The sequence below is a fragment of the Carassius gibelio genome, chromosome B6, assembly GCF_023724105.1.
Source record: "Carassius gibelio isolate Cgi1373 ecotype wild population from Czech Republic chromosome B6, carGib1.2-hapl.c, whole genome shotgun sequence".
NCBI lineage: Eukaryota > Metazoa > Chordata > Actinopteri > Cypriniformes > Cyprinidae > Carassius > Carassius gibelio.
Genome location: NC_068401.1, coordinates 20050055 through 20075294, shown reverse-complemented (window position 1 = coordinate 20075294; position 25240 = coordinate 20050055). Strand labels below are relative to the sequence as shown.

Below are 25240 nucleotides of genomic sequence, written 5' to 3'. Positions count from 1 at the left end.
TACATGAACAGATAGCTACATAACACACTAAAGAAAAGGAAAAATAGAAATCCTATCATATGACCCCTTTAAAATGAGTTATGGATCTGCCTTTGTTTAGCTGTGTATTTATAAGAAGTTAAAGTGCCGGCTTGGAGTTATACGATTTTCTACCTTTGTTTTATTGTCCATTAAAGTTTACTGCATTTTAATTATAGTGTAATGTGTGTACTTTCTTACATCTGATCTTCATCTGTCACTGAAACACTTTATAAGACAAACAAATTAAATCACGGTCTACCAAACAGCTCCATATAACAAAGCACTGTAAGGTCTAGCTACCTTGACAGCAATGCATAATCGTGAATAACCTTTAAAGATTTTTTATTATTATTATTATTTTCCTTTTTGTAATGCAGATTATTCACCAGGCTGTCACTAATGTAGACACTGTTGGACACATGTCTCAAATGCCATACTGTAGCATGCATGATCAATCATAAAATCAGTAAGGTACTAATAGTAATTCTCCACACAAGCACGTGGATTGCAATCTCTATGGGTTTTCAAAGAGAGAAAATATTTAATCTTGAAGGAAATAAAGAACCAATCCCTGCATTTATTTGTTTGTCGAATTTGAGGCTACAATCCCAAAACACACAGAAATTCTTGATGCAGGATGAAGTATTCCAGGTCAATACTTCTACTCCCAGAATTTTCATATAGACCACAGACTATGAGCTCGGTTTTTGATTCATTCAGAAATAGAAAGTTTTGAGAAAACCAAGTATTCACTTCATCTAGGCAAACAAAAAGAGATTTCAGGGCACAATGTTTATTGCATTTCAGAGGTAAATACAGTACATTTGGGTATAATTTGCACAGCAGTAAAATGATACACCATGCTTTCTGAAAATGTAGCTCAAAGGAAGTAAATACAGAGAGCAGAGAACAGGTGTGAGAATTGCACCCTGTGGAATTCCACAAGAAAATTGAGCCGGCAATGAAGAAAAGTTACCCAATCCTACAGAAAAATGTATTTTTGTTAAATAAGATTTAGACCAATTAAGCACAGTTCCCTGGCTGCCCACATAACATTCTAATTGGGATAAAAGCAGTTTTATATATAAATATATATATATATATATATATATATATATATATATATATATATATATATATATATATATACAGTATTGTTCAAAATAATAGCAGTACAATGTGACTAACCAGAATAATCAAGGTTTTTAGTATATTTTTTATTGCTACGTGGCAAACAAGTTACCAGTAGGTTCAGTAGATTGTCAGAAAACAAACAAGACCCAGCATTCATGATATGCACGCTCTTAAGGCTGTGCAATTGGGCAATTAGTTGAAAGGGGTGTGTTCAAAAAAATAGCAGTGTCTACCTTTGACTGTACAAACTCAAAACTATTTTGTACAAACATTTTTTTTTTCTGGGATTTAGCAATCCTGTGAATCACTAAACTAATATTTAGTTGTATGACCACAGTTTTTTAAAACTGCTTGACATCTGTGTGGCATGGAGTCAACCAACTTGTGGCACCTCTCAGCTGTTATTCCACTCCATGATTCTTTAACAACATTCCACAATTCATTCACATTTCTTGGTTTTGCTTCAGAAACAGCATTTTTGATATCACCCCACAAGTTCTCAATTGGATTGAGGTCTGGAGATTGGGCTGGCCACTCCATAACATTAATTTTGTTGGTTTGGAACCAAGACTTTGCCCGTTTACTAGTGTGTTTTGGGTCATTGTCTTGTTGAAACAACCATTTCAAGGGCATGTCCTCTTCAGCATAGGGAAACATGACCTCTTCAAGTATTTTAACATATGCAAACTGATCCATGATCCCTGGTATGCGATAAATAGGCCAAACACCATAGTAGGAGAAACATGCCCATATCATGATGCTTGCACCTCCATGCTTCACTGTCTTCACTGTGTACTGTGGCTTGAATTCAGAGTTTGGGGGTCGTCTCACAAACTGCCTGTGGCCCTTGGACCCAAAAAGAACAATTTTACTCTCATCAGTCCACAAAATGTTCCTCCATTTCTCTTTAGGCCAGTTGATGTGTTCTTTGGCAAATTGTAACCTCTTCTGCACATGCCTTTTTTTTAACAGAGGGACTTTGCGGGGGATTCTTGAAAATAGATTAGCTTCACACAGACGTCTTCTAACTGTCACAGTACTTACAGGTAACTCCAGACTGTCTTTGATCATCCTGGAGGTGATCATTGGCTGAGCCTTTGGCATTCTGGTTATTCTTCTATCCATTTTGATGGTTGTCTTCCGTTTTCTTCCACGTCTCTCTGGTTTTGCTCTCCATTTTAAGGTATTGGAGATCATTTTAGCTGAACAGCCTATCATTTTTTGCACCTCTTTATAGGTTTTCCCCTCTCTAATCAACTTTTTAATCAAAGTACGCTGTTCTTCTGAACAATGTCTTGAACGACCCATTTTCCTCAGCTTTCAAATGCATGTTCAACAAGTGTTGGCTTCATCCTTAAATAGGGGCCACCTGATTCACAACTGTTTCTTCACAAAATTGATGACCTCAGTGATTGAATGCCACACTGCTATTTTTTTTAACACACCCCTTTCAACTAATTCAACTAATTGCCCAATTGCACAGCCTTAAGAGCGTGCATATCATGAATGCTGGGTCTCATTTGTTTTCTGAGAATCTACTGAACCTACTGGTAACTTGTTTGCCACGTAGCAATAAAAAAATATACGAAAAACCTTGATTATTCTGGTTAGTCACATACTGCTATTATTTTGAACAATACTGTATATATATATATATATATATATATATATATATATATATATATATATATATATATATATATATATATATATATATATATATATATATATAATATTCAGAAAAGATATCTGGGTCCAACCAAATAAAAGAAATTGTTTTAAAATATGTGGAGGGAGAAAATCATGGGAGCAAAAAGAGGGTTTCAAATAGTCAATAATTAAGTCAATTATTATTAAGTCAAAAATGCTCCATGTGGCTGAAGAACAACAAGAATCAGATCATACATTAGCAGATGGCTGCGGATCTCAAAAGTAGTTATCTTATCAACTAAAAATCTTGAGAAAGTGTTCATATAATTACACAGAGGGATTTGACATGACATTTACAAAAGGATTTAAAACAGAGTTAATAACAGAAAATAAAGCATTAGATCTGTGATGATTTTTTTGCAATTCAGTTTGAAAAGTTTTTAGACTCAGCAGATTTCACTGCATCCTGAAAAGCTACAAGTGAGCTTCTAAGCATTTTCATAGGTGATTTGCAATTTGTCCTTTTCCATTTTCATTCTGCTCTTCTACAAGCTTGTCTCAGAGAATGGATGTTTTAAAATGGTTAAAATGTTTTGTATGTATGTACTTCTAATTAGTTTACCATATATTACGCAAAATAAATATAATTTGTACAGTACTGTCTTAAAATGAAACAGTGAAGTCATGTAGAACTAAATCGGGTTTATATCAGCAATTAGCCACTGTACTTTTTAAGATGTTGGATTCGGCCATGAAAATATCCATACCAGTTAGTCACTGGTCTCTTTGTCACTGCTCTGTCTTGACAGCGTATTGTCCTTGCATGTAAAGTAGTAGCTTGAACTCGACTTTCCATGTCTTCTTAATAAAGTATTAATATGCTATAATATTATAATATTAATTTCATGCTAACTTCCACCTGTTAACTAGCTTCTTATCACAAAATGAGGCAGAAATTCTGTAATTTTATAGTATTGTATACAGTGATAAAGGCTATGCTGATTAACAGTGCATTGCACTGCATTATTCATTTATCTTTCTTATGAAAATACCCAAGAGGGCTTCAGGAACACAGACACAACAGTACAAAAACTGCAAAACTAGACAAAATGTCTCTGTCTACATCTTAAACAACTACAGCTATAGCTGGATGTCTTTGTCCATATTAGGGATTTCCTGAAACCTCATAAGTTTTATTACTCCCTATGAGCCTGTGCAAGGGAACCCTCCGGCATTGTGTATGAATAAAACATAAGTTACATGTGAGAGTTTAGCGCTCCATAATGCTCACATCACCCCATTTTTTGGGTAAAAATAAATAAATACTTCACTCGAAAGATATTTAATGTAAAAATATGATAATCCATAAGTTTTTATCTGATAAAAACACTTTTAGACTAAAAGCCCAGAGGAATGTAAAAATATAAAAAATAAGGAATTAACAGGATAATGTAACCTTTCTCATTTTAAGGCGAAATAATTGCAATTGAAAACTGCAAGATAATGGGTATTGTACCCATTTGTGCTCAATGTTGACCGGAAAGTCCTAAATACTGGGGTGATTCCTTCTTGGGGTGATCGTCCTCTGTTCAGAGGATCTGCCATACCTGTAACTGCATTACTTTCACAGTTGTATAATGCAGGGGTCGGCAAGTAAGTTTGGCATTGGGACAAAAACAAATTCCCCACTAGATGGCAGGCCAGAACATAGGCCTATGATGATTTAAGAAATTAACTGATGAAAAAGGCCATTATAATTCCCTGTGACTGACTGTCTATTGTAACTGGTAAAGAGCTGTTACTCTGTGTTTAATCCTGTAGTAAAAGCCACATTTGTGTGGCGGTGTTGGACAGAGTATGTGAGTGGAGTGGCAACAATTTACCCTCCGTGCTCTTAGCATTTAATAATCACTCCACTCCAGCTTCACTCCAGGAACACCATTTCCCACACCAGGCTGATTTATACTCAATGCATCACAAGTTCGCTTGTATGTTCGCAAATATGACGTAACCATGGTTTTGGCAGAAGTTCGTTAGTTCAGAAGATGTCTTTTTTTTTTTTGCATAGTTTGTCCAAGGCTATTTAATTGAAGTCCTTTTATTTATTTTTTATTGCATAAAAATAGAATTAGAATAAATGTAGAGGCTATTTATACACTATTTGCTTAAAGCTGCAGTCGGTAACTTTTCTGTGTTCAAAATTTACAGAATTTCTATAATAAGCAATTACACCATGAATCCATTTTCCAAACAGTGATTTGGGCTTGTCCTGAATCTTGTCCTCCGCATCTCAAATATGTCAGTTTTTTTTAAATATCACAATTCTGTTCATAACGTATATAAATAAATAAAATTTCAGGAGAGTTTCAATGTGGCTTATTGGAATACTAGTGTGTAAACTTTTGCCATACCACATGATAGGCCAATAACATGGTTGCCAGCATTAAAATGTATAACTGCAGCTTTTTGCAGTGCAACGTTTGTTTGTGATGAAAATAACAGTACAATTTCGTCAGTTATTTTACCCATGGATCAATGCGTTTCTTACAGATTTCTGCTCATTCAAAATCAGATACAGATGAAGTTGTACAATAAGATTACCTCGTTACTAGCTGTAAAGTGACGTTTTGGAATTGGTAAACGGAGACTGGGGCTCAGCTGTTAAACTGTCAACTTTAGATTTAAATCTGTGGCAGAAAGAAGCAGTTCTGCACAAAAGAGGGCTTTTAAAGACACTCCATTGCTGTTTCTAATTTATTTACACACTCCCGCCGTCAAACTGTTGAATAAATGTAATATCACATGAGTAGAAGTGAGATATGGCTGTATATCGGCATGGCTGTGATTCGGCCATAGGCACGAGGCCGCTGGCCTGATATATATCACTATCTTTAAATATTTTAGATAAAGTTTTGGTCATATGGCCCACTAATAATCATGTTAAAAAATCGTGACTACAATATTGATCAAAATAATCGTGGCGTTACCCTGCCTTTGGCCTAAGATGCTGGGATAGGCTGCAGCATCCCTTTGACACCACATGAAACAAGCAGTTTGGGAAGTGTATGAAAGGGTGTCTGCTTAGTACTAGTGCCCTAGTGTAAGAGACTAAATCAAACAATCACAAACTATGCTAAAGCAATGAAATACTGAAAATGTCAAAGTCTTAAGAGAGGGTTTAAAAAAAATGATTTCACACTCTAAAAGCTGTAGTGAGTCCAAGTGGGATACTTACTACAGGAGGTAGGTTGTTTGTGTGCAACAGCACGTTTGAGATTGATGAAGTACTCTCTACAGCAGTTGTGCAATTGAATGGTAGGCATACAGTAACATTTACAATAAAGTATATTAAATAAAGGATTAATAAAGACAACTGAGTAAGCTAAATACATGCAATATGCCAAGTGACAACAGGAACAGGAAGTGATTCCACTTTCTCGTAATTTATTTGCTCAAAAAAACAGAAATCATTTGTAATATTGTGAGATATTATTTCAGTTTGTAATATCGGTTCTGTTTTAATATACTTTAAAATATAATTTATTTCTGTGATCATAGCTGTATTTACAGCATCATTACTCCAATCTTCAGTGTGGCATGATCCTTCGGAAATCAATATGCTGATTTATTATCAGTGGTGGAAACTGTGATACTTTTTTCTGGATTATTTTATGAATAAAAGTTAAAAAGAACAGCATTTATTTAAAATTCAAATCTTTTCTAATAATATGAGTCTTTACTATCATTTTTATCAATTTAACAAATCCTTTTTGAATAAAAGTATTCATTACTTTCAAAAAAGAAAGAAAAAAATTTCTGACTCTAAACAGTTGAATGGTAGTTTTTATTATTACATTATTAATGTAAAATAAGATTTCCATTTTCAATAAATGCTGGGGGGGGGGTATTATTATTATTCATAAAAGAATCCTGAAAAAAAGTATCAAAGGTTCCAAAAAAGCATGAAGGAGCACAACAGTTTTTTGTTTTTTTTTCTCAGTTGCTTATAAATATATTCATAAAGTCTGAAAACACTGTATTCAGAACAAACTGGGCTACAATAATATATAAATAGCATGTATGTACATGGTTTCTTTTTGAGAAAACAACATTTATGCCTGGTTAGTGAATTTTTTTTTTTTTTTTACGTCACTGAAATAAGGTCATAAAACACATACAGAACATTTGTTCATGAGACTGTCAAACCGGGAGCTTGTAGCCTAGAATTTTTGCCTCAAAATGATGTGAAAATCATCTTGTTTACTCACTCACAGAAAACAATAGATTGATAAAAAGACACTTTTTGTTTGTAAAAGTCATATTCGGGTTGGCGTCAACTATCATGAATATCATTGTCATTTACACCTGAGAAGACAAAGACCCGCATAATGAGCTGCATAATGAGCCTTTCAGTCAGGTGTGTGACTGAGAGGGAAGAGTTACAGGAAAGAATGTGAGGACAACATAAATCTATATAATTTTATGTTTGTAGTTTATTTAGAATATATTTAATTATCCCACAAAATAATTTAAGATTCACTTGCAAGTGCAGTTAAACAGTTTATTAGGAATAATCAAAGCTGACTTTCAAAGCTGAATTTTTAGCATCATTACTTCAGTCAATCCTTTTGATATTCAGATTTTCTACAAAAAAGTTATTATTATTATTATTATTATTATTCTTAATGATGATGAAAAGAACTGAGAAGATTTTTTTCAGTTTTTTTTTTTTGATAAATTGAAAGAACAGCATTGTAACATTTATCGTATTAATCGTTTTTATTTATCATCATGTGTGTGCTTAATAAAAGTTTTAGTTTCTATATATACTGACTCCAAGTTTTTGAATGGTATAGTGTATTATTGCTACACTGGAGTAAAGATGCTGAAAATTTAGCTTTGATCACAAGAATAAATTAAATTGTAAAATATATTTAAATAGAAAGCAGGTATTTTAAATAGTAAAAATACCTTATTGCTTAAAATTCAAAATAAATTACTGCTTTAGCAAACTGGTATTGACTGTTTTTTTGTAATGTTGAAATATACAAATGAACATCACATAACTAGCATTTCCAAAGTGTATATCGTTTATGTGCTCTCAAATAAACAAAATGATAAACTACATTATTAACATTATTGTGATGGTCACTGATACTAGTAGTACAGTAGAACGTTTAGTTCCTCTTCAGGAACTCTAGCTGTATTGTGAACGATTGGGGAATGCCTCCAGTGTGACGTCCCTGAATAATTGTGTAATCAGTCCAATGGAAGGGCAATACGTCAGAGGCAGGTGACGTCAGAGACCAGGAAGCATAAAAGCATGAGCGGCAAAGCCAGTAATCAGCCTTCTGTTTTCAGCAAGCGCTATGTGTGAGTCTTATTTAGTGTCGTTTGTCCACTGATAAACTCCATCTGTCAAAGCTTCAATCAAGAGAAGTTTTGGGCGAGAGCAGGCAGCGTTCAGGCTGTGTGTTTTCTCTGCCAGCAAAAAAAATGGGGCTGTAGGGACACACACAGCTTGTGTATTGTCTGCTTGAGAGTGAAGCGCGCAGTGTCAGCTTTTGAGGGAGTTGACGGCTGCGATGTGAGCACTTTGTTTCACTCTTAGAAGGCTCTCTTTCAGGAGGGAGCTGTCACTCGCGTTTCTCGCGGTGCCGCCCTGCTTTCGCCGAGGCAGAGCGGTGGTTGTGCTCGTGGGTTTTGATTTTGGATCTCAGCGCTGTGGTTTCTTCACCTTCTGAGACAGCTCACTGCTGCTGCATGCTCTCTCGCCAGACACGCTCCAAGGAGTGTGTCCGTGCATGCGATCTAGCGGTTGCAGTCGCACTGCTGCTGAGGCATGGCGGTGACCGCGATAGCGGGAATCGCACATGATCTGGCGAACGGGTTGGAGACGGCTCTTCCTAACTCCACCTGTGTTCACTAGATCTAGAGCTCATTCTCGAGGCTTGGAAACCCGCACTGCGGTTTCTTTGTCCTCTGAGGCAGAGCTCGCTGCAGCATTCATCTTTTTCTGAGGAGATTGATGTTGTTTGTGTGACTGAGTAGCAAAAAAATAAAAAAAACGCACTGCCGAGGCAACGCGTGTATTACATAATTTCGTTTTTATGTGAGTTTTCTACACCAGACCGTGGTTGACTCATCTGGTCGTGGACTACATTTAATTCTCAGGAATAAAATTACATTTTTATCTGACTATGTGAAGTTAGATGTACAGGGGCTCTAGGGAAGTGGGAATAAACTTTTAATATAAATTAAAAAGTGAATATACATGTTGTGTTTTTGCATTTATTGTTGCATTTCCACAACACCCCGTATAAATACAAAGAGTTTTGGATTACGACGAACAGAATAAAAATAAATGGTCTTCTCCCTCAATGGCTGTAGTGTAGACGCTACCTCGGCATTACTCGCTGGTTTGAAAATGACACGGCAATATTATGCGAAGTATGGTTATGTAGATAGTCATGGAGTACCTTGATTTATATATTCAAATAATATATACATACATATATATGTGTGTGTGTGTGTGTATATATATATATATATATATATATATATATATATATATATGTGTGTGTGTGTGTGTGTGTCGTGTGTGTAACAAATTGTCACCAGTCTCTGAACGTCACCAAAAATATTCTGAACATTCCCTTGGCCCCTACGAAAATTTACTAAGGTTCTGCTACAGTAACTATAGTAAAACTATGGTGTTTTTATAATTACAGCTCACAGTAATTAATGTGCCAACAAATATTTTTACTACAATAAATCCATGGTTACTTTTTGCAAGGAAGGAACTATACAGGTTCTAAAGAACTTGCCCAAAAACACTTGTTACTTTCTGTTATTTGTTTTCTGAACTGCACTACTGAAAACCTCATTAATCCTCACAATCCTGTCACAACTAAACTAAGAATCCATTATGAGCAATGCATAGCAAATCATGTTATCATCAAATATGAGAAACCTTAAAGAATGATAGACTGATGTAAATGACTGAAACCTGTTGTCATGCATGTGTTTTCCATAGCTTTTTTATTAAAACATTATACAGTGCAAAGTTTAACTTTAAATTACATCAATTAATAATCAAAACCAGTTATTTCCCTTCAATGAACTTAACACACAAATGTGTTTCATGCCGCAAAAAAAAAAAAAAATATGAGAAACCTTAAAGAATGATAGACTGATGTAAATGACTGAAACCTGTTGTCATGCACGTGTTTTCCATAGCTTTTTTATTAAAACATTATACAGTGCAAAGTTTAACTTTAAATTACATCAATTAATAATCAAAACCAGTTATTTCCCTTCAATGAACTTAACACACAAATGTGTTTCATGCCGCAAAAAAAAAAAAAAAAAAAAAAAAAACAGTCCTTGGAACAAAATCCGGTGTAAACAAAAGCCCAGAAGATCACCACGCCGGTCTCTTCCCTGTACCCTGGTGGGTTAAACTTGAAAAGGGCTCTGCACTGCAAGCGTTCCCTGATGCTGTACATCCGTCTGAACTCGTTCCGGTCAGGAGACAGGAGGACAATTCTTCCAGTTGGCCACAACTTATAGTGTAAAGACAAAATACATGAAAGATAATAATAATAATACAAAAAAAGTTTAACAGCCTTCTACTACAAAATTCAATTGGAGAATGAGCATTAAACGGGGAAATCTTACTCTCTAGCCAGGCAAACTGTGCCGCTTTCCGAAAAACTTCGGAGCACAACCCTAAACCATCTGCAAACCAGAGAAAGTGTCAAATATGCAGAGTCACCCGCCGACAAAATAACTTCCCTGAGGATTTCCAGTGGAAGCTGTTGAATCAAAAACATACATAGGTTTATTTATATATGTATATAAAAGTTATTAAACATTATATAAACACTGAATACAGACAACCTTGCTTTAAACAAACTCTCATTAAAAACTCTATAGATTGTTGTCACAACTGCATACTCATTCTTTTATAATAACACTAATAAAATGTTAATATATACAGTACTGTGCAGAAGTATTAGTGTTAGTATTTTCACATTGAAAAAAAAAACTGTTTTAAGCCAATTATTTATATCTTTTGCTGTTGTGTGTCAGTAGGATATATTAGTTTACATTTCCACACATTCATTTTGCCATTAATTGTAATAATCCAGTGAGATATTTGTATATATTTGTATGCATGATCCACATGAAGATCTTTTACATTGAATATAAATATTTCTATCTTATATGGTGAACAAAATCCACATTAGATCGCAAACAGAAGTTATTTAAAAAACTTGCTGCTGTCTGAAAATGAATTAAGCTGAAATGTTTTTAAATGTCTTTGATGCTGATGTTAACTGATAGTTATATATTAAATAATCCACAGTATTGACCAATATAGTACTTGTACATAATACCAATTTCACATCTGAACAACTATGTAGCTGTAATAACTAAAATACCTCTGCATGTACACACATATGTAATTATTAGTTCTTAATGAATGTAATAACCTGCTTTGCTGGACTCTGCCTGAAGACATGGTGAATGGTGAAGTTCCTCCCCTCAGTGGTTGAGCTCTAAAAGAACAAATGTCAAGAGGTAGGTATATTGCTAGATATAGTACAGAGTAATGTTTCATGTAGCAACATTCAAACAGCTACATACATTTGCGGAGTAAAGCTGTCCAGGAGAACAGAACACCACCACCTCCTGATCATGTCATCCTGAAAAATAATAATAATAATAATATACACACAAAAATCATGCATGTCTGTTCAAATAACTTAACAAATGTGATGCCATACCTCTGTAAAATCGAACCTATGAACTAAAGCCATGTACAGAGTGTACTGTTACAATCCACAAAGAACAATAAAATGAGCAATTTATAACAATTATTAACAATAATTATTCAAATTGAACGTACCATGGATAAATAAATGATCGAACATCGCATTTCATATTATAAGATATTTACACAACCACTTTTACTCACCTCAAGCAATCAACGGAATAGCGTTATTACTCTGCTGCTGTAGTTGCCACCGTTCTGTTTGTTTCAACGCAAACTGCCCCCTGCTGGCACGGAGGAAAATGTCAAAGGTGGGGAAAACAAATATGGGCGGGGCGACACGTGTCGCTCCGCCTCGAAGTGTTGCCCCGCCCCATCGTCCAGACTGCACTCTGGGGTTACTCGGGCGGAGCAGTCCCAACCGTGTTCCAGCCCCTTGTGCTGGGGTTGTCACTTTTGTACTCAGCAGAAGCTAGAGTCAGAGTGGCACTCCCAGATCTAGTCTTCCTAGCAGACGACGTGGGTCTGAGGACTATCGTTTTTAGGAGATTTCAGCTACGAGAATCCTGATGCTGTGGCTCAGGACCTTGGAGAGCAGTGTACACCGCATTACAAGGTGCCCGTCTCTCCTCAGTGCCCTCAGGAGATCAATCTGCCAACCCTGCCGGTGTTCCAGGGCACAGCGATCTCCGGCGAGCGCTTCTCTCCTTTACCGCCCGGAAACGTAGTGGTGCTAAGAGGCTTGCGACCTCTTGGGAGGTTTCCAGAGCAGCTAGTTCGGCCGTCTCCTGCCAGTGCACCGCTTCAGGGAACCGAGCTAATTGCTCTGATGACACCAGAGATCAGTCTCCGGGTCCTACAGCCGGTACTTCACTGTTTCGAGGAAGGATGAGGTGTTGTGTCCTTTTTTAGATCTGTGCTTTTTGAACCGCTCAGTAAGTGGACTGAAGTTCAGAACGCTTGCACAGGCCAAGTGCGAGGACTGTTGCGTCACAATCTATTAAAAAGATGCACTCATCTCCATCCTTTTTCATCGGAAGTTCCTGAGGTTTGCTTTTGGGGGCAAAAGCCTACCAATTCGGATCTTTCACTGGCCTTGCACTCTCACCCCACACTTTCACAACTCACCCACATTGATGATTGGTTGATATTAGCTCAATCAGAGCAGATCATGGTTTGGCATTGAGGTGTCATTCTCGCTCACATGAAAGAGCAGGGATTAAGACTTAACGGCAAGAAAAGTGTGCTTTCTCCAGTACAGAGACCAACTTATCCGGGGCGTGTTGTGGCACGCATGTTACCTGCTCGGATAGAGTCGATCCTCACTGCAGTCGTGAGAGTGAGAGAAGGCTGGTCACTCACTGTCAAGCAGTCTCGGAGACTGCTGGGTCTGATGGCAGCTGCGTCCAACGTGAATACTATTGGCCTGCTGTACATGAGACCACTACAGTGGTGGCTCAAGACCAAAGGCTTCTACCAGAGGGGAAACCCAGTTTGCATGCTAAAGGTCATGCGCCGGTGCCTACGTGCCTTAGACATGCCTTATTTTTTAAATAAAGTAAGCAGCATCAACAAATATATTTTAGTGTAAACCTGGTCTAAACATACACAAATTTTTAATAAAGAGGTTAGAATATGCCTGGGTAATAATGTAATCTCCGGGTTATACTATTACAGGAATATTGCAGACATTAAATCAGATACTTTATTATCTTCTTGTAGAGTATGGTCTTGAAGTGGGCATACACACCATGAGGTATTCATTACTTGAAGTGCTCATATATTATATTTACATTCAATACAGGTTAATGATATCTAGACAAAATTGTATTTTTCATACATGTGTCTTTTTCACACACTATCCAATTACTAAAAACAACAACAACAAGAATTACAGACTTTTCACATAGCAGACATCCCAAGTCTCCCGGAAGTTCCGGGAGTCTCCCGCATATTGAAAGCGGCTCCCTGAGACCCGCAAATTAGTTAAAACCTCCCGGAATCTAGAACGAGCGAGCAAAAGCGCGCATGCGAAACAGATACTGTGTTTCAAACCGTGAAGCGCACGCACGGCAGAGAGGGAGAGGGAGCGAGAGACCTTGCTATGCTAAATGTGCGTGTGTGCGAAGCGCATGTAAGACAGAGAGCATCCTAATTGGCCTGTTTCTGCAACTCAACCAATCAATTGTCAGTGTGGGCGGGCTTTTATCTCTTCTCCCGATTCCTGAACAAAATTAATCAGTTATGTCTATCTAGAAACAGGAGCACCATGGCAGAGGGAAAGTGCCACAAAACAAAAAAAGCATAAGACACATTTTACGGCAGACTACATGAAAGTGTGCCCCTGTCTTATAGGTGTTAAACATAATGACAGTCTTGCTCAAGCATTGCCCATGGCTGGTTATATGGTTGCAAAAGGCATGTTGAGGTGAGTTGACAAGTTTAATTTCATCTGCATATTATTCAGGCTAGTTGCCAAGGCTACATGAAAACAACAAACTCCTTAGACCTGTTTAAATTTGCAATGGAAAATAAATAAAAGCAGTTTACATAAATTGTATAAGCAGATTATATAAATAGTAAAAGTAATCTACATATTTATACATAATTAACAAATAATTACATAGAAATAATATTTTATGCTTTTATATCTTTTAGGGACCACAACATGTTAGGGAGGCTAAGCGCAGGGAAGGCTGCTCCAATATATCTCAATTCTCCCATTCTGAGAAGGTGACTACAGCTGAGATGGGGGGGGGGGGTACCTCCCTGAAATGACTTTTTGTCGGATGTCTGACACAGCATGTCAAATTCATATGAGATCAGATGCTTACATGTTTTGGGTTAGTTTCATGTGGAAAGGTCTGTTCATTGTTCAGATATTTTTACAGATGGCTTCGTATTTAAATGTAACGTTATGATTTGGCAGGTTTACTGGGCCATGAATCAAAAATACCCCTATATAACAGTCTCACCACCTTGTTTATGTTAGACATGACGTGTAACTGTGGTAAGACATCTAGATGTATACTAGATTTATAAATGCAAAGGACATTGTTCCAAAAGTCCTGTTTCTTATAGGTGATAAATTACATTTTGAAAGCAGACACACCCATGTATGGGACATATTGGAATTAATGTTAAAACAAAAACTAACAAAAAAATCATCATGAATATCACTATAGTCCAGACATTTTAATTAGAGGTTTAGTCTACTTTAAGACTTAAGTGTAAATTCTGTGATTGTGTATTATCTTTCCTGTCTATCCATATCACTAATATGCGCCAGTGGGTCAAAGAGACAAAGATTAAGAAGTAGTTATCGATCTGTTCCTGTGCAGGCAGTCTTGCACTGATGTATTCATCTTTATGACATCAGATAGGAGTAGAAACAGTAGAACCTCCAGGAAAATTTCAATGGAGTGACCTGAAGGGGACAGTAAAAATCATAGAGAGGCACATTAACTCTACCTGCATTTAAATGATCCATTTCTACATGATCTATCCCATAAAAATTTTGCCACTGATGAAATTTTTCAGTTTAATTTAGTTATTAAAGTGCATTTATCGACATCAAGTTACATTAAATTTTAACATGCATAAAACAAATAATTTATAACATAATATATAAAGCAATTAAGATGTTCTCAGTGCATGACTTTGTAAACTAATTTAATTAAAGATTAATTAAAATAATGAATCTGGCACCACTTGCAACCTTTGCCATATTCAAAAAATAGTTGTCCGAGTTCCTAGTCACCAAAGTATTTCTGGATTCCTGCTCTGCAGTGCAAACCCATATTTTGGGAACAACCTGAGAATTCTATTGTATTTAGACGCATTTAAGCACATTTTTCTAACATTGGTAGGACTAGGATTGTATGAGCCCCAGTGCAAAAGCACTACCACCCCCACAGCTTACAAAAATAAATCTTTGTATGAACACTTTAATTTTGTGTTTACAATCTTGAAAGTGTCTTTGCTGTCTCTTCTTAAATTATCTTTCAATCAATTCCACACAACCATAGGGCTCATAAAGCATTTTTTTGGGGGGGATACAGTGAAGAAAACATTTATTTTGTTCCCCTGCTGATTTTGTAAGATACCTACTTTGTAAGATGCCTACTTACAAAGAAATGAAGGGTCTGTATAACTATCATGGTAAGTAAATTTTTTTAACGTATAGAGACATTATAAAAACACATTATATAAAGGTTAGAAATTGATTTGTATTTCAGTGAGTAGTATTTAATCCCCTATTTACCAGCAATAATTCTGTCTCCCACAGATTGATTATTTCAATATGGACCACTTCCGAGCATATTTGAGCATATGAGCATATTTATGACAATTATAATGGCATACATTTAGGGTTGGTGGTATGGTTATGTTCTGGGCAACACTCCACACGCCTGTCCATGCAGCCATGCTTGGACAGAGCGGGGAGAGCAGCAAGACAAACCGCCCCCCTAGGGTACAGAACAGAACCATTATAAGCATATATAATTACAATTCACAATTACATGAGTTGTAAACAGAATGTGATAGAGACTGCTTCCAATGAAGAGACTGTAAAGAAAGAACAAAGTTAGATCGGATTACAGGTCCAGTTGGTGGAGTTGGGGTTGGAGGAGGGAGTTAATTGCAAGCAGCGATGCGATTGAAGAGACACTGAAGAATGGGAATTTAAATAGACCGCAGGGGATAGGTGTCAAGACTGGATTGGTGCACGTCAGGAACGGCTGACCATGGGCAAGACCAAAGAGCTGTCAAAGGATGTCAGAGACAAGATTGTAGATCTGCACAAGGCTGGAATGGGCTATAAGACCATCTGCAAGAAGCTTGGTGAGAAGGAGACAACTGTTGGTGCGATTATTCGGAAATGGAAGAAATACAAAATAACCATCAATCGGCCTTGGTCTGGAGCTCCATGCAAGATATTGCCTCATGAGGTAATGATGATCATGAAAAAGCTGAGGGATCAGCCCAGAACTACACGTGAGGAGCTTGTTAATGATCTTAAGACAGTTGGGACCACAGTCACCAAGCAAAACATTATGCCACAATGGACTGAAATCCTGCAGTGCCAGCATGGTCCCACTCCTTAAGAAGGCACATGTACAGGCCCATTTAAAGTTTGCCAAAACAACATCTAAATGAATCAGAGAAGGCTTGGGAGAAAGTGCTGTGGTCAGATGAGACCAAAATTTTGCTCTTTAGCATTAACTTAACTCAAATCTCTGTGTTTGGAGAGAGAGAAATGCTGACTATTGGTGCTTTTCCACTGCGTGGTACGACTCAGCTTGCTTTGGGGCTGTTTTTTTTTTTTTTTTTTTTTTTTTGCTAAGGGTACAAGATGACTTTACTGCATTGAGGTGAAATCTTGAACTAGAACCTCCTTCTCTCAGCCAGAACACTGAAGATGGTTCATAGATGGGTCTTCCAGCATGACAATGACCCCGAAACATACCGCCAAGGCAACAAAGGAGTGGCTCAAGAAGAAGCACATTAAGATCATGGAGTGGCCTAGCCAGTCTCCAGACCTCAGTCTTATAGAAAATCTGTGGAAGGAGCTGAAACTTTGAGGTGTCAAACGGCAGCCAAGAGACCTTAAGGTTTTAGAGAGGATCCATAAAGAAGAGTGGACCAAAATCCCTCCTGAGATGTGTGCAAATCTTATCTCTGTGCTTGCCAACAAAGGTTTCTGCAACAAGTAGGTACTAAGTCACGTTTTGCTTAGGGATCAAATACTTAATTCACTAACAAAATGCAAATCAATTTCTAACTTTTGTATGTGTTTTTTTTTTTTTTTGGATTTTGGGGCTAGTATTCAGTCTCTATATGTTAAAATAAATCTACCATAAAAAATATAGACCCTACATTGCTTTGTAAGTGGCCAAACGTACAAAATCAGCAATGGAATGAATAAATATTTTCCCAACTGTAAATTCATTCTACCATGAATTCAGTTTTACCATGAAGCCCTAGCACTTTGTGTTCTGCATTGCAATGCTGTGAAATTCTTTTGTGTGAAGAACAGGCCCACAATTTAAGCGATTATTAATAGAAAGTCTTCCTCTCTGCTCTGCCTGTTCAGTTTAAAATACACCCCAAAATTTTCCATTCATGTGGAAATGCATCACACTCATCACCATAAGGAGAAAGGAAGAGAAAATGCATAATTGGTCCTCATCTGCATTGTTGTAGTGCCAAATTAGAATATATATCTCATAGGTTCATAGGTCTGGAATAGGTGAATTAGGTGGAATGAGTAACTGCCTAGTGTCAAGGTTTGGGTAGAGGGATGAGGCGAGGACTCAATGATGCAGAGAGAAGGGCTCTTTAATAGTAATAAAAATAAAACAAACAAACTACCCCGTGGGGGAAAACAGACAAACTTGACTGGCAGGGCAAGGCAAGGCACAATATACACAGACAAATATTAGATGACGAACTAGCAACCAGACTGCAAACACAAGGACAATAAATAGGGAGCTAATGAGGAGGGTAACGAGGGAACACATGTGGGGAAAATTACATCAATAATCAGGTAACAAGATGGGTGGGGTCAAGACAATTGACGAGAGCACATGAAACCGACACGAAACCGAAACTCAGCAAAGACATGAGTGCCGGGATCCGAACACCACGCTCCAACATGAAACAGGACACGCAGACAAGAGCGCACGGCTCAAGCAGTCTCGAAGCCGCGCACTCACATGAAAACAATGACATGAGGAGAGTATCAGGGCTCTGTCACAAAACCATGAATACCACTAGACTGAAGTGACAGAACCCTGACACTAGCCCCCCTCAAAAGGGACGCCACCTGGCGTCCCTAACGAGGAACACCCAAAAACAAGACGGGAACAAGACAGCACAGGCATGGCAACACAAAACCGGTACACAACAGAACACACGACATGGAAATCAAAATACAGACAAAATAGGGGAGGGAGGGAAGGGAGCCCAGTCAAGCAACAGGAAAACCCAAGCAGTTATTAAAAGAGACCAGGGAGGGGCAGGAGGGTTGAACCAAGGAGACTCAGGCAGTCCAGGAGTCCCAGCAGTGGTCCAGGGTGGAGCCGGAGAGATGAGCCAGCGAGGGTCTGGCCTAACAGAAACCCCGACAGACCACCAGGGCGGTGCCGGAGGGACAGACCAGCGAGGCTCCGGCCTAACAGGAAACCCAGCAGACCACCAGGGTGGAGCCGGAGGGACAGACCAGCGAGGCTCCGGCCTAACAGGAACCCCGGCAGACCACCAGTGCGGAGCCGGAGGGACGGACCAGCGAGGATCCAGCCTAACAGGAACCCCGGAAGACCAGCAGGGTGGAACCAGACGGTGAGACCAGGAGGCCTCCAGCCAAACAGGGACCCCGACAGATAGGAAGGGCAGAGCCGGCATGGCACTCATCAAGGGCAGAGCCGGCATCAGGGCAGGGAGCTTGGGCGGCGCCGGCAGGGCAGGGAGCTTGGGCATGACTGGAATGGCCTCCAGGCCAGCAGTGGGCTCCTGAATGGCCTCCAGGCCATGTGGGATGGAGGAAGCCTTTCTCCTTCTCCTCCGTCTCCGAGAGTGGGGCGCTGCAGCCTCATCAGGCTCCTCTGGCAGTGGCGGAGTAGAGCCATTCCTCTTCTTACCCCTCTTCCGTCTACGAGAGTGAGGTGCTGCAGTCTCTTCGGCCACCTCTAGGGGTTCTGCAGTGTCGCAAGTCGCCTCAGGGGGTACTGCAGCTCCTTCATCCACCACAGGTGGATCTGCAGCTTAAACATGCACCACAGGCAGCACTGCAGCCTCCTTAGCTGGGGAACGTGCCACAAACTCCACAAATTCCCCAAACGACAGGTGGTCCAGCCCCCTCATTCTCCACCAGCTGAGAGGCTCATCAAGGGCATAATTGAAGAGGTCCTTGAGGGCCGCATCATTAAACTCCAATCCCTCTGCAGTACCACTGAACTCCAGGGCAAAATCCCTCACACCAGTCCCTTGTTGATGAAGAGAGATCAAAATCTTAAACTGGAGCATATGCTGGTAGTGGGGGCTGGAGAGGGTGGAGGCTGGTGGACGGTGCAATCCCTTCTTCCGCTGAGTCCTCATACTGGCTAGTTCGTTCTGTCAAGGTGTGGGTAGAGGGATGAGGCGAGGACTCAATGATGCAGAGAGAAGGCCTCTTTAATCGTAATAAAAATAAAACAAACAAACAAAAACTACCCCGTGGGGGAAAACAGACAAACTTGACTGGCAGGGCAAGGCACAATATACACAGACGAATATTAGACGACGAACTAGCAACCAGACTGCAAACACATGGACAATAAATAGGGAGCTAATGAGGAGGGTAACGAGGGAACCCATGCGGGGAAAATTACATCAATAATCAGGTAACAAGATGGGTGGGGTCAAGACAATTGACGAGAGCACATGGCACATAGGAACAAAGACAAAAGCCATGTGCTCACAAAAAACAAAAACAAGCACATGGCCAGCAAACCAATCGCAAGCCATGTGCTTGAATTGGACACAAACACACAGCTAATGAGCAAGCTCATAAACTGCGTGTTCACACCAGACAGCACGCAGCCAGTAAAAACTAAGCTGCGTGCGACAGCACAAGACAAAATATAACAAGTAAGCACACAGCCGATAACTCGAGCTGTGTGCAACAATACAAGACAACACAATAAAACAGAACATGGAACGCGAGTGTTCGGTCCCCGACACGAAACCGAAACTCAGCAAGACATGAGTGCCGGGATCCGAACACCACGCTCCAACATGAAACAGGACACGCAGACAAGAGCGCACGGCTCGAGCAGTCTCGAAGCCGCGCGCTCACATGAAAACAATGACATGAGGAGAGTATCAGGGCTCTGTCACAAAACCATGAATACCACTAGACTGAAGTGACAGAACCCTGACACCTAGGTAACTTATTTTTGTTGTTTTTTTCATGGGCTTCGTTTCATTTTTATTTTTGATATATGTTTTAATGTTATTTGTAAAAAGTTTGATGTTTTTTACTAAAAATAACAGAACAATGTAGTACAAAAACATATGGTATGTATATAATTATGTATATTTTTACGATTAAGTTATTACAGACTTTTTTATTTGTAAAAAAATTAATATTATTAGCTCATATATATATGAAATATTCTCATTTTTAAGTGACTTTGGAAAAAGGTTAATGTATGAATATAAATGATGTCCTTTTTTTTTCGTCATGCAAATATGTTACAAAGGAGGGCATGACCAAAAAAACACTGGTTGCGTGATCTACAGGCAGTACACTGGATTGCACTTGTTGTCTAGAAATCTAATTCCCCCCAAAATTAAAAATAAATAAATAAATAAATCTTGCATATTTTCTAATCTATAACCTTGGATTTATAATGTAAATATATTCCAAATTGTTACTATAACTTACAGTACGTGACCCTTTATAAATGAGAAAAGCCTTGATGAAATTTTGCACATCTCTTTTTAGGTTGTTTCTTACAGGTATAACATTAATGCATCCTTCCTAATTATTTAGGAAGGTTTTGAAGTGGACCTTTTGTCGTGTTAGTCATTTTCAACCTTGTTCTGCTCTTTTTGGGACTAAAAAAGATTGTCAGCAAAAAACAAAAACTAATATTTTTATATAGACTTGCTGTTTATGTCCTTTGTTTTTCTCACTCTCCATCTAGCAGATGCAGTTATGCTAGAACATTGTAACACTTTATATCGCAGTTCCTGTGTGGTGTACTGTTATTAATTAGTAGTAATACTAAGTATGAAGTACAAGTAGCTGCAAAAAAAATAATAACACAGTAAAAATGTAAACATGTAACACAATGGCACAGTATTTGCTAAGTTACTTATTACTCACTGCTGTGTAGATGTACAGCAACATGAGCACTGTAAAATAAAAGGTGACCAACTTTTCTATATGGTACTGTTTAGATTTATGGTTAAATTATTAATTTGTCTTAATTCATATGTGACTATTGTTTGTATACTTTACACATGAACTCTAACCACTGTATATATATATATATATATATATATATATATATATATATATATATATATATTACTTTTTTTTTTTTTTTTATACAGTCCTTTGTCTCAGTCTCTCAACTTTGTCTCTTGGCAGCTGTGTGCCTGGTGCTGGGCTGTTTGATTTTCCCAGATGGCTGGGATGCAGAGGTAATCCGGGATATGTGCGGAGAGGAGACAGGAAAATACACACTGGGAAACTGTTCAGTGCGCTGGGCTTACATACTGGCCATCATCGGAATCCTAGATGCTCTCATTCTGTCCTTTCTTGCTTTTGTCCTTGGAAACCGCCAGAACGACTTTATGCATGATGAAATCAAAGCTGAAAATAAAGGTGAGAGGTGGCCTACAGTTTTTTTAATCAATTAATTAACTGGTTATTGTTTGATGTGACAAAACAGTCGCATGTTGCTGGGGATTTTTTTGGGGATGCCATCATTTTGTTAGCTTTGTTTTGGTGACTGATATGATGAGTAAGTAAGCTTGAGTGACTGGGGATATTTACACTTGGCCATCATATCTAATTTGTCATGAAAAGTCCAAGTGTAAATGTCTTCCAAGACACATTCAAGATGAACTGCAATCAAATCTTCTGGATGTATTTCAGATGCTACTCTTTCAAATGGAAAAGCATCTGCTTGTTCATGCAACATATGCAAGTTTATTCCTTCCAACTGGGAGTATGTCGGCATATGGAAGATTGGTAGCCCTATAATCCACACGAGTAAGCAATGATGGGTGAGACAGATGTAGCAACTGCAAAACTCAAATTAACTGCCATATGGACAGAAGAGAGTGTTATTACTACAATGGAAATTAACTATTTTTAGGTAAATTAGCACAGAAAGAAATACGTTTATGTAGCTAAACATCAATGGAAAAGGCTCTATCAAAAATGCATGAAGTGGCCAGGTGTAAATACCACTCTGTACATACAGACATATACAGTATGCTCATAAATATTTGATATCTTAAATCCAACTTTTTGACAGCATTTTCACATGTCGTCATCCTGTCAATGCTTTTACAACAATCAATAATTGGCAAAAGTAAAAACAGAGAAAATCTGAAGAAGAAAAAAACACCCCCAACTCCTTTATAGCATCCCAAATCAACTGGGGAAGTTGTCATGGTTACATGTCAGATTCCAGAAAGATAAGACGATCTGCTGCTTTCTCCCCAGCAGCTTGGCACTCCGCAGCTGTCATGGCACATACATGTTCTCCATCAACCTTGCTTTCTGCTAATTAATTTGGAAAGAAGGTACATAAGCGATGACGACAGGAAGAAGACAAATGTGTGAATTTGTGTGCACAGCATCTGTGATGGGGCATAGGTTCTGAAAAAATCAATACAAACCTTGTGGGAGGTTACTAAACCTCCCCCACTTTCCATGTGTTCTCTATGCCTTAAATCCATTCTACTATACTCCACCATCTTATTTGACCCCCCAAATTTAAATTGACTCCCCCAGATTATTTGTCATGTTCCACTATATGTATTCTGTTGATCTAATGTCAGAAAAGACTCTTCTTGGGCTTTTAATATGCACACTTATATAAGGTGTATTAAAGTGAGATCCTCCTGTGAACATAGCATTAACATCATGACAAGAGTATAACATGCCCATGGTGCAGGACACAGAATCTTACCAGTATAGCAAGTGGAAATAAGATTAACACTGTATGTTAATTGTTAATGTTATGTTAATTGTATGTTAACAATTGGATATTACAAATATTAGCCTTCAGCTTTCAAAGCAAGTAACTGTGTGTCATTGGCAATTCAGTATATACAGGAATGTCAGTGTATTTATTTTAATTTTTTAAAATGGCAGTGTATTTTATTTATTTATATATATATTTTTCACAATGGAGAGCAGTCTATTGATGTGTGATAGAGATGTGGACTACGCACCTGAGAGCTGTGTTGCTTGATGTAATCTATGGTTGTCCACCACTGATCATATGAGGATAATTCTTATAGTGAAATATAAGACATTTTTGAGGGAGTGTGCTGACTATATGGAGCCAGAATATATGCAATGGATTAATCTGAAATGGAGCAAGCAAATACAAAATGGAATGGATTGACAAACAAACTTCCATTTTCCATGAATGGAAACTTTGCATCAAATTTTGTGGAACTCCATCAAATATTGTCTTGGCTCAATTTAACTATTGTAGGTCTGCTTTGATGGGCTCGGTAAAATGTTCCATTAAAAAAAAAAAACTGTATCGCTGATATACTAAAGGCGAGTGCTGGAGTTTCTAAACTCAGAGCAAAACCACCAGCACTTGCATACAATTAATCAATATAATATAAGGACAATACAAAAGATATTGACAGTTATTTGGACTGCATATGATAATGAATAAACAGGATGGTTGATGGCACAGTTAACATGACCAGAATGAGGAGCAGAACAGGAAAGTCAAGAACACAGAAACTAGTGCTTGAAAAAAGCAATGACTACAAGCACTGATACATTGATATAGATTTCCACTGTCTTTGTGTTCTTCTTTTAAACGCTTTTGGGGGAAATCCAGTATTAAAATTGGCAAACAATGCAAACTCTTTACACAGCACACACCTTACTAAACAATCACTTCTATTCTGTCTTCACAGATTTGGCAGTATCCAGGGTAAGTTGTTCAGCTGCTGTGACTTTTGTGCTTGTGTGGTCATGTAAAGTTGTTGTGGCACAGACTATAGTCTTGTAATATCTCCCTGACTATATGTATTTTCTGTTGTCATGGTTAGCAATTAGCTTACTTTATAGAAGTTCAGTTTTGCAGACATATAATTATTTATACATTTCATTCATGGATAGACATTAAAAACACAAAGAATTTATTATTCAAAGCAGGTAAAAAACTGCATGAAAATAGAGCATGTGTCAAAAAGCTATGTTGGCAAGCATGGAAGCAAATATATGGCCTACAATGTATTACAAAACATTTTAAACTGAACTCTGATATAAGAACACGTTTTCCATGCTAATCAAAGTTGGGTGTTTCTTTACAATAAATCTGGAGAAAGAGGCATTAAAAACAGCACGCAGTTAACAACTCTATATTATGCATAGTTTGATTGTTGGTGTATGCAGTCAGATGTGTATGAACAGTTGTAGTGTTATCAGAATGTTATGAACAGCAGTTTACCTCCACAGCAACTTCTACATTTAGGGTCATCTCTTTCCTGTAGATGGAACTCTTAATATTGAGTACAGTTTAAATTCACTGTTTTTATTACTCCCTAAAAACTATGTATGCAATCATAGCATGTAACTCTAATCTGATATTACCAAGGGGCTTCACACTTGGAATATTTTCTGATCCTGTCAGCTATAATGCTAATGAAGTAATGGTGTTTAACACTCCCTTGTCGTGTCCTTTTGTGTGTAATTTCCTTGGCAGTGTTGCAACTATCTGCAGTTCAGGTAGAGTAGTCACAGTTTGGCCCACAACCAAGCCCTTTCACATTGTTTTACATTCACATTCAATCCAACTCTGTTACTAGAAGGATCTGAAAAAAAGGTCTGATTAGTGGTGTAGTCATAAAATAATTACTATCATCCAATCCCTTTAAGTCAACATTTAATACTAAGGA

At 38.0% G+C, this 25240-nt stretch overlaps 1 protein-coding gene and 1 long non-coding RNA gene across 4 annotated transcripts in view; one reads left to right on the top strand and one right to left on the bottom strand.

Moving 5' to 3' along the window:
* Positions 1-25240, top strand: part of LOC127960142 (LHFPL tetraspan subfamily member 3 protein-like) — a 64248-nt gene that overhangs the window by 27634 nt on the left and 11374 nt on the right. Inside the window, exons 2-3 of the mRNA XM_052559722.1 lie at positions 21726-21962; positions 24257-24273. Of these exons, the coding sequence (XP_052415682.1) occupies positions 21726-21962; positions 24257-24273 (254 nt within the window). The remainder of the gene's footprint in view (positions 1-21725; positions 21963-24256; positions 24274-25240) is intronic.
* LOC127960143 (uncharacterized) lies at positions 9469-11962 on the bottom strand. Of its 3 annotated transcripts, XR_008154339.1 has the most exons (7): positions 11789-11839; positions 11598-11642; positions 11458-11516; positions 11304-11369; positions 10486-10622; positions 10018-10370; positions 9469-9814 (listed from the first exon to the last, which is right to left on the bottom strand). It is a non-coding gene; the product is annotated as an uncharacterized LOC127960143 (long non-coding RNA). The 3 variants fall into 3 exon arrangements; XR_008154338.1 differs by having other exon boundaries at positions 9471-9814; positions 11598-11962; XR_008154337.1 differs by lacking the exon at positions 11598-11642 and having other exon boundaries at positions 9472-9814; positions 11789-11956.